We start from the raw sequence: 9,910 nt of genomic DNA, 5'->3' as shown, positions 1-9,910 counted from the left end.
CAACGAACTCTTTTGTGTCTGAAGTTGCAGTCCGCTATATCGCCCGCAGCGACTGGACAGCGACTGAGCCGGGGCCGGCCGTGGGGTTACGAATCCGTTCCTCGTATCGCTCTACACGGATGCATATTTCAATGGTCGTGGGTTGGTAAGGATAGGTGTGTTCCTGTTTCCGGGGGCGTCTCCCGACACGTTGATGGCGGTGTGCAGCCATGATCACAGCGCTCTCGCCCAGGCATGAGCCAGCGCTGCCTGCCTGCTTTTTCAGAAATTTTTGCTGATTGGCCCCTACGACTACGGTAGCTCGATACTCCACATGCACTCCCTGGGGTGAAAAAGAAAACTAGATACTCGAAGGATAGTACAGTAGGGTAGGTACGGGTACGGTAGGTACCTAGCTTGAGCATCGCGGCGCCGGCCGGCCGGTCAGCCCTCGGCCAGAACCTCGCCAGGTAGGAGATAGGTGCCTAAGTAGGGACTAGGGTACCCTACCTACGAGTAGGGTGTCGGTTTTAGACATGCAGGGGATATTATTATAGCGATATTATCCCTGAGATACCTGCGTGCTCCGTGTCGAAAGACATGGCCAGGCCGGGCGGGGCAGGCCGGGGTTTTCTACCTTCACCTGCCGGGGGGGTGTAAAAAAAACAAAACCTGCGTGCATCAATCGAAAGAAAATTCTAAATTTTAGTAAGATGCATCGCGTCCGGCCTGCCATCGATCGTTCTCGTACCCGGGGTGAAAAAAAAGTTCTCGCACCGGTAGGGTTTCTATAATTTGATCACCGGCCCGCGGACGGGGCCCGCCCGGGCCCGGCCTCGGTCCTACCTACGAGTACCCTCCTACTCGTACAGCTCACTTGTACTGTAGGTGGGGGAGATACCTACGTATCGCTCTCTCTCTAGCTAGAGAGAGAGCTAGCTACTCGTAGTTATTGGCTCCGGCCTAGCTGGGGAACGGCCAAGTATCCTTACCGGCCCCGGGCCATGTGAGTGGCCAAGCTCGAGGAAGCCGATACAATTGACACCCGGCAGTCGGCACCAATACAATTGACACCCGAGTCCGACCACAGTGGTAGGAACACCCCGGCACGCCCGAACCTGCCAGCCCCATAGCGTAGGGGCAGAAGATACCTGCATCCAGACATTTCGCATCTGTGGGTCAGCCCGGCCGAGAACATGACGAACCCGGTGAGCATACCTAGGAGGACTTGCACGATGGACAGCGTGGACGAGGAAGGTGAGGCCGGGGAGACCACCCGGACCGAGCCCCCGGGCGGCCGAGCCACAACACAACGCATACAGCCATTCGGTCCCGAGCAGTAGCGGGTGGGGCCTCCTGGCTCAAACCGGAACGGGCCTGGCTACGCAACCGACGGAGGTGGGGAGCCTGTCGAGGAGGACGAGCATGATGGGGATGCTAACACATATGGCCGTCCACTCCACGGCCCACCAACTCCTCCACGACAGTACAGAAAGCGACCTCTTCCTTCCCCCCAGCTACGGCATGAGGCGCCAAGCGAGCGCCGAGCTCTCGCGGGCGCACACCCACATTGCCATGGACGAGGCTGACCACGGCGGCGAAAGCACTTCTGTCCTTCAGCGGCACGCCTCCCTTCCCTCGCTGCGGCGGCTGTCCTCCACGGGGGCCTCTACTGAGCACCACCACGGAGCTGCCACATCCAGCCAAGTGGTGTTTGCTCCGGATTCAGTGCAGGTAATGAGCAGGGACACAGCCCTGATATATTCCCGAATCCCAAACGTTGAGGGGGACGAGCCGGTGCTTCAGCTGGAGGCTGTGCGGGTGAACCGCGGAGAAATGCTGCGCCACGTGCTGGAGGACTGTGTGGTCGGGGCAGAGGCAGGCAGCAAGCTTCTCGTGCGGCGCCTGCTGGACTGCTTGGAGGCTCTGCCACGAGTGGGAGCATTGGTGGCAGGGCCCATGCTGGCTCTGGGATTCTTCATCTGCTTCTCAGGCTCGGAGCAGCGCCAGGAGATGGCTGTGGCGGGGGTGCTGCTGTGGATGGCCATGTGGTGGCTGCTGGAGGTCGTGCCTGTGGCCGTGACAGCCCTCATTCCTGCGCTCATGTGGCCGCTGCTTGGCGTGATGTCAGCCGAGGCGGTGGCCGCCTGCTATTGCAACGACGCTATGTCCCTCATCTTTGGTACCTTCGTCATGTCTGTGGCAGTGCAGCGCTGGGGCCTCGACAAACGCCTTGCCATCATGACCGTCACGAGCGTCGGCCCTCGCCCACGCCTGCTCTTCCTTGCCACGCTGGGTCTCACCACGTTCCTTGGGTGCCTGATGTCCAACACTGCGACCGCCACCATGATGATGCCTCTAGTGGTCGCCATGGTGTCTATGCCTGATGAGGAGGAAGGCCAAGCGCCTGCAGCAGAGGCACCCGGGTCTCATCCTCAAAATCCAATACCAGAGGGAGGTAAGGGAGCCCAATGAGTCGGCGGGTGAAAATTGAGATGGCCTTCTCTATGTGTCTCCCCTTGCCTGCCTGCCTACCTGGCGGCCTGTCTCTCTGTTGGCCTCTGCTTGCACGTGTGCACGCCCAGTTTGTCGCGACGCCCGGCCCCGTTTCACTCTGTATCCTACCCTCCTCCTGCGGGGATGCTGCAACACTAGCAGCAGCAGCAGCAGCAGCAGCAGCGGCGGCGGCGGCGGCACACCAGCCCTTCCCCTAACAGCAGCACACTGCCTGTGCTTCCTCTTGCAATGCAGGGGTTTCGCAGCCTCTGTTGAATGAGGAGGGGACAGCATGGGGGAAGCCTCCTGTAGACCACACCGTGGCTAGACGGTGGGTACAGCACCTGCCGGTCACTGTCCCTTCCCCTGCTCTGCCGCAGCCTGGAATGCTGTGGTGTCGAGGTATACAGTGAGGCAGTCTGTTCGGACTCAGACTCAGACAGAAAGGGGGTAGGGGTATGCTTGCAAGAAACGGAGGTTAAGCAGACGTTGGAGCCAATCGAGGCAGAGCAGACGACACACAGACACAGACACACACATACACGCAGCATGCAGGCATGCGACAGACCCCAGGCCACAGCGGACACCTGTGTGCTTACGATCAGACTTTGTGCCGCCAGGTACCTGAAGGGAATGATCCTGGGGACCGCCTACACCTGTTCTGCCAGCGGCTTTGCCACGCTGACAGGCACCGGCCCGAATTTGACTTTCAGCGGCGTCTGGAGCTCAATGTCAGGGGAGCAGATTGGGTGGTTCCAGTGGCTGACATTCGGCTTTCCCCTTGCGCTGTCGCTGGTGGCGTGTATCTTCCTGGTCATCAGTGTGGTGTACATGCGCGCCCCGACTTCTCAGCTCGTCCAGGCCATCAACCTTGAGGGGCTCAAGCAGGATAGAAAGGCGCTGCCGCCGTTCCGCGGGGCAGAGCTGGTGGTCATCCTCGACTACACGCTGTGTGTGGTGCTGTGGATCACGAGGAAAATCACCATCGGCTCCTTCAACGGTTGGCACGAGTACTTCCCAGAGGTCGGCAACGGGACGGTTGCCATCCTCTGCACGCTTCTGCTGTTTGTGTGGCCCGCAGAGGGTGTGCGGCCCAAGCAGGGCGCCGCCGCCGGCACGCAAGGCCCGCGGGTCATGGACTGGGCCGCGGCAAAGACAATCAAGTGGAACACTCTGATCCTCATAGCCGGCGGCTTTGCCCTGAGTGCCGGCGTGACAGGCAGCGGTCTGGACCGCCTCATTGCGGAGGCCTTCTCGCCGCTGGAGGCGCTGCCCAACGACCTCACCATGCTGTGCTGCATCATCCTCACCGTCTTCATCACTGATTGGCTGGTCAGCTCCAACGTGGCGGTGGCCACGCTGGCGCTGCCTATCCTGGGCAGTGTAGCAGAGGACATGGGCCTCCACAAGCTGGCGCTCATGGTGCCGGCCACCATTGCATGCTCGCTCTCGTTCTGCTCTCCTGTCGCCACCCCGCCAAACGCTATTGCGTTCTCCACCGGCTATCTTAAGATTTCGGAGATTGTCTCCACCGGCTCCATGATGGCGGCGTGCGGCGTGGTCCTGACTTGGATATTCACCAAGACGCTCGGCCAGGACGTCTTCGACTATGTGGTATAGATAGCTGCCGCTCCCTCGCACCGTCCACTCACGCCCTCACCACCGGCGCGTGGGGGGGGGGGGGGGGGCAGCCCAGCCCCCCTTCCCCCAACCCTCCCGCCATGAAGCCACACTTAATTGTTTAAGCAATGATTCGCTCTTAGAATAAGAGCTGCACTGTGATGCACTGCCTGTGCAGCCGTCACCCATCCCAGCCATGAAGCATGGCCTTGCCCTCCATGCAGCGCATCGTCCTGCTCCCATTCCCCTCTCGGCATCTGCGACACAGTCAGAGCCCGTGCAAGTCTGCCATTCCCACTGCTCGGTATGTACAGCTGCACGGCTGGATTTCGGCTGTTGAGGCAAAGCGTGCGCCGCATCTATCCATGGGCCGTGATCTGTCACCAGGCTGCGTCCTACGGCTGATTGCCCTTCCTGCAGCGGCAAGCATATCTCCAGCGAGCGCGAGCCAGCGAGCCAGCGAGCCGTGGCACTCCAGCTGTTTCAGAGGCAGGTGGAGGTCAATCATCCACACTGTCCTGCGCGGAAGTGTGATGGGAAGGGACTGCTGAGGATCGTACACGGCTTCGCAGCATGTTTGTGCATTCATTCCTTCCTTCCTTCCTTGTGAGATCTGTGTTGTCAGAGCGACATATGCTCGCGGCTGATCAACGCATGCATCACATGCGGTATACTCCTGGGGAGGCTGGGTGGAGGGGCGAAAGGGGGGGGGGGGGGGGGGGGGCTCCTGGCCAAGACTTGGCGTCCCCTCCGGCCACAGCCAACATGCCTTGGGCAGGAGTAACCTGCCTCGGGTACACCCCCGCCGTCCGGGACACCGAGTACGGAGTACCTACCGACCCTCATACCTGCGTACCTAGAGGGTACCTAGTACCTACACGCACCCCTCTAAGGGAGGCCTATCGCTACTACGAGTACCTACCTACGCCACCTCGGAGTACTCGTACTAGTACGAGTTCTCATACCTCGAGTATACAGGCCCGAACTCCGACAGGAGGGACACCCTCCTGACTCCGACTCCACAGCGACATTCAAAAATTTAAGAACTTCCAATACCCCCATCAATGTATATATATATATATCCGCCCCGGCCTAGAGGTGTGTTATTAAGGGGGTCTATCTACTGCCAGGTCCCTTTTCCGGAACTATCTTTTATAAGAATATCGCCATCCCGAGATACTCTAGCCAGGTCGGGTATATAAATACGCAATGTATCTGGGATACTGAGTGCTATTCAGTAGCGTGTAACTTAAAAAAGTGAGATCACAGAAGACATGCCTGGTCCTGCGGACTCCTGCCTACTCCTAGTAAGGGTCCTGCTTGAGCTCGATTTTTCTCCTAGGGTACCTTGGAGGAAGGTAGGTACAAAGTATTGGACGTGCCTTTGAAATCGATCTTATTAGTGGGTGTATAAACAGTAAACGATACTGTGGTGAAGGGCGGGCGAATTTTCCGTTTCGCTTGCCGTCAGCATCCGTGCAACTACCATCAGCCTCTGGCCTTCACGTCACACGGACAAACACACGCGCACGCAGGCACACACAGCACCGTGGCAGCGATCCATGGAGTCCCTTACTATAAGATATAGATCTGCCGGCAGCTGCCCGGTCGGCACCAGGCCTCCGGCCTCTGCTAGTGGCCGGCCGGTCTGTCGCAGCTTCACCGTGCCACGAGATGGCGAGTGTGCAAGACCCCTACGTCGCTACCACCTGGCCGCCGTCGGGCACGCCCGGTCGTGTCAGACGCTGCACCGCCGCATTCATCTGGAATGGAGGGCACCACTGACCTTGCAGTGCGAAGCATCAGGGGCGGCTGAAGGTGGATCGCAGGCGAAACCGTTCGACAGCGAGACCGCGGGCGTGGCGATGTACGCTGCCTCTGCAGCTTGCATGGCGGCAATGCACGTCGGGGTGAAGATGGCCGTCAAGCAGGGCGTGGCAGTGCCTCTGGTGATCTTATCGAGGACAGTATTCGGCATTGCCGCCGCCCTTGCGGTACTGGCGGTGGCGGGACGGCACCCCCTTGGCAGCCAACGGCGCCTCCTTTTGTCGAGAGGGCTCGTCGGCACGGGCGAAGTGATTGGCGCTCTTTACGCATCCTCGCGCCTCCCCCTAGCCATAGTTTCCCTCCTCAGCTTCACCGCGCCCATCGCTACCGCCGCCGCAGCGACATTGGCACTGAGGGAACCCTTCCCTCCGTCCGTGGCCATCGCCGCCGCGGCCTCGCTGGTCGGCGTCTGCGTCATGCTGGAGCCCTGGTCAGCAACCTCGGCGCTGGACCCGATAGGGGTGTTTGCTGCCGCGGCGTCGCCATGCTGCATTGGTTTTGCTTCAGTGCTGGTGCGGAAGCTGTCGACCAGCGGACAGCCAGAACACCCACAGGTGGGAAGCACTCAGCGCATACCCCTCTTCCACCCTCCTTGCTGGAAACGATGAGCAATCATGGGCTCCCGTGAAACCATCCTCCGTCCACGCTGTCAGCGTGTGGCCCCCCCCACATCCTACCCTGATTGTGTCTTAGGGAGGTCCTAGCCTGGCTTGCCGAGAAGGCATTGCAACAACCTATCGTCGATCCTGCCCTTTCCCTCCCATGTCCCACCCCCATCCCTAGTTCCCTTCCCCACCGCACAGCAATATCTCCCGCCTGGAGGTGCAATCTGCAAGGAACACGGCTAGGTCTTGACACTCTATGTGCCTCGCTCAGGTAGTGATGCTCTACCTCTCTGGAGTCACAGCCGTCCTGGCAACCCTTCTATGTTGCGCGACGCCTGGTGCCTTCAGCCCTGCACCCGGCGCTCTTCACGCTGCGGCACCTTCGCTGCTGCTCGTCGGAGTGGCCGGATGGCTATCACAGGTGTGTGCTGGCTCCTCCAATGAATGCCTATGCGCACTGGTCAGATCATGTAATGTCCAGACGAGGTACAGTGCTGTGTTTCTGACGCACGTCCTTCTCCCCTGCTGCGGCCAACACAACGCCTCACAGCTGTTGATGACCATGTCGCTGGCTCGGGCGCCGGCTGCCACAGCGTCATCGATGGGATACACACAGCTGGTCTACACAGCCCTAGCAGACGCTCTGCTGTTTGGCTCCTTACTGAAAGGGTCACAGCTTGGGGGTGCCTGCATCATCTTGCTGTCTACTCTTGGCCTGGCCGTCGCTCGGGTGTGGCAAGCCAGAAGGAAGCAAGCCTGATAGCCGATCACCGGCACTACAACTGGCAGAGCAAACGCAGCTTGACACAGCACGCAGAGGGCGTTGCAGCACGTAGAAGACATTCGCCATGACTCGTCCAGTCGTCATGCAGTGTGCGTGTAAAGTGTGGCTGCCTCCCTGCGCGTTGATGCTATTGTCAGGGATTCATTGTGGACAGCTCTCACGCGAGGCTTGCTCAAAAAGGGCGATTGCTTGTCATAGAGAGCTCTCAGGCAAGACACTAGCGCTCTGATGATGCGACATCCGAGCCCCCCCCCCCCCCCCCCCCCCCTCTCTCTGGGTTGTACATAATTGCAGGTCATGTAAGGCTGGTCAGGAGGGTTGGCTGGTCATTGCGGGCGCTGGCATTCACATTCTCTCTCAACTGGCGTGCGGCAGCCATGATACACGCGATGCCATAGCAGGCATGGCGCAGGCACGCATGCAGCTCCACCATCAGTCATTATGGCGGGCGACCGTGAGCACAGCTACACGCTCCATGGGCAGATGGCTCCTTGTGTCAAGGCTACCGTGGAGTGTTTGCGATGATGGAAGGACAGAAGGGTCACGCACTGCTGCCGCATACAGCGCCGGAGCAATGTGCAGAGTGCAACATGTGTGCCACAAAGACGTGTGGATTCAATGCTCTGGCACAGGTATGGTCTGATCATCCTGGAGCCTGTGGCCGGGTGATGAGGTGACAGGCAAACTAATCTCAACCCCTTGCAGAACCTTGCAATGTGCGGGATGGCACATGCGGCATCTGGCAGTCACGGTATCAACCCGTGAATTTCACAAGCTGTAGCAAGACTCCCCCGCCGCAAGCCCATCCAGCAGAAAACGTGGAGCCAACATGCCTCTCCACTGCCGCAGCATGCTGCTTCCCAGCCAATGTGGCAGTTGCCCCCTCCTTGCGGGAACGCATGCCTTTGCCTCCCTGGTGCTACTTTCTCATTGCTCATCTGGCCTGGGTGCTCCCGCACCTGCGCTCCATGCATCCATTTCTTGTCTCGACGCTCGCCAAACGCAGCCGCCAGCACCACGGGCACCAGGGGGGTGGGGGGTGGGGGGGGGGCAGGAAATCGCCGGTGCCTCGCAACACGAAATGATCTTGGCTGCACTGCAATCCCAGCGTGCATAGACAGCCATGGGATGCAGTGCATTCTGCTGAGACACGGCAGCTGATACGCAGTGTCCAACAGGAAACAGCGCTGCCTTGCGGCGGTCACCAATCCCAAAGTCACTCTCGTCTCGCACACGCAATTGGGACTACACTAGCCTGCACGTCTGCCTAAACAACACCTAGGACCGGTGCGCTACGGAATCCGAGGCCACGGGGGGCACATGAATAGTAAGCCGGTTTAGGAACGCTGCCCGGGGCTCTTGCTGCGGTCGTCGTGACTGTGGAGGTGCTTGTGCATGCGCCTGAGGCCAAGCCACACGGCGAACAGCACCACCGGCATCGCAGCCCCCGTCGCCATTTCCACTGAACACGGCAGCACCCCCAGGCCATGGATGCCCTTCAGACCGTACGCTAGGACTCCTAGGGTGTAATACGTCACCGGTCCCACCGAGAGCCCTTCCACGGTCTCCTGGAGTTTCAACTGTAGACAGACATTGCGTCGTCAACTTCTGCTGCTGTGACAAGTGCGTGTGGCAGGTGCGAATCCAATCCCCGGCCCCTCTCTTTGGAGATGTCTGTGTTATTGTGTGGCGGCCAGTCCCTGGACACAAACTCCCGCCTATAGTTGCCCACCCCCTCTGCAACTCTCTCTCTCTCTCTCTCTCTCTCTCTCTCTGCCTCTCTCTCTCTGCCTCTCTGTCTCTCTCTCTCCCTCCCTCTCCCTCCCTCCCCCTCTCTGTCTCTGTCTCCCTCTCCCTCTCTCTCTCTCTCTCTCTCTCTCCCCCTCTCTCTCTCTCTCTCTCTCTCTCTCTCTGTGCAGCTCACACATTTTTGCTGTGCACATGCAAGAGCTCCTCTTCTTGTGTGTTTCTTACTGCCGAAACCCCAAACTGCAGCAACTGCAGGCACAGGCGTCCTCACCTGCATCTCAGCTCTCTTTGCCATTGACTCTAAGACCTCGGCGTTCTGCTGCTCTTGGGTGATCTCCACGCGGGTCCGGAGAAGATTGGAGGCACGCTGCAAAGAGTCCATGTTGAGGTCCAGTTTGGCTGTCCAGTCCAACGCCAAGAGAGCACACCACAAGGGGGGGGGGGGGGGGGGGGTTGCACTGTCAGAGATTTTGCCGCCGGTGCCTGGCGCTGTCCCCATGTCTGCCCGGGCCAGCAAAGCAAGACAGGAAGAGAGTCAGGTGCAGACAAGAGTCAGTCTGAGAGTCGGCGTGGAATGGCGTGGAGGAGGCAGAGCAGCTCATGCCAGGGTGCTCACTGGAGGTACTGGCTAGCGTTTGCATGGCTGGCCTCAGCCTCTGCATGATGAACTTATCGCAGCACGTAAACTGTCCGTAGTCTGTCATTTCCATGTACTGTGCCCGGTCCCGGTACACACCAAAGTAGGCTGTTGCAGCTGTGAACCTGGCGGCCACGGTGCCACACACACACACACATCACTCCAACCACAGACAGTGTGGAGCAGACACGGTCTCGCTGCCCCCGACATCTG

At 59.6% G+C, this 9,910-nt stretch overlaps 1 protein-coding gene across 1 annotated transcript; it reads right to left on the bottom strand.

Moving 5' to 3' along the window:
* Window positions 1–8,648: 8,648 nt before the first annotated feature.
* On the bottom strand, window positions 8,649–9,783 carry LOC142357879 (uncharacterized). The gene is made up of 3 exons (XM_075409372.1): window positions 9,677–9,783; window positions 9,332–9,459; window positions 8,649–8,891 (listed from the first exon to the last, which is right to left on the bottom strand). The coding sequence occupies exons 1-3, from the start codon at window positions 9,768–9,770 to the stop codon at window positions 8,649–8,651; spliced, it is 465 nt and encodes a 154-aa protein (XP_075265487.1). The 5' UTR covers window positions 9,771–9,783.
* Window positions 9,784–9,910: the final 127 nt, after the last annotated feature.

This window comes from Convolutriloba macropyga, unplaced genomic scaffold, assembly GCF_964194025.1.
Source record: "Convolutriloba macropyga unplaced genomic scaffold, txConMacr16.3 SCAFFOLD_6626, whole genome shotgun sequence".
Lineage (NCBI taxonomy): Eukaryota > Metazoa > Xenacoelomorpha > Acoela > Convolutidae > Convolutriloba > Convolutriloba macropyga.
Note: the sequence above shows the minus strand (reverse complement) of the source record. Positions and strands in the feature narration are given on the sequence as shown.

Bases quoted from the DNA above. Each gene is read 5' to 3' on its own strand.
- LOC142357879 (XM_075409372.1), bottom strand. From the start codon at position 9,770: ATGGAAATGACAGACTACGGACAGTTTACGTGCTGCGATAAGTTCATC. The intron at 9,460-9,676 runs GTGAGCACCCTG...TGGACTGGACAG, and splicing joins AACGCTAGCCAGTACCTCCA to CCAAACTGGACCTCAACATG. The intron at 8,892-9,331 runs GTGAGGACGCCT...GTCTGTCTACAG, and splicing joins CAAAGAGAGCTGAGATGCAG to TTGAAACTCCAGGAGACCGT.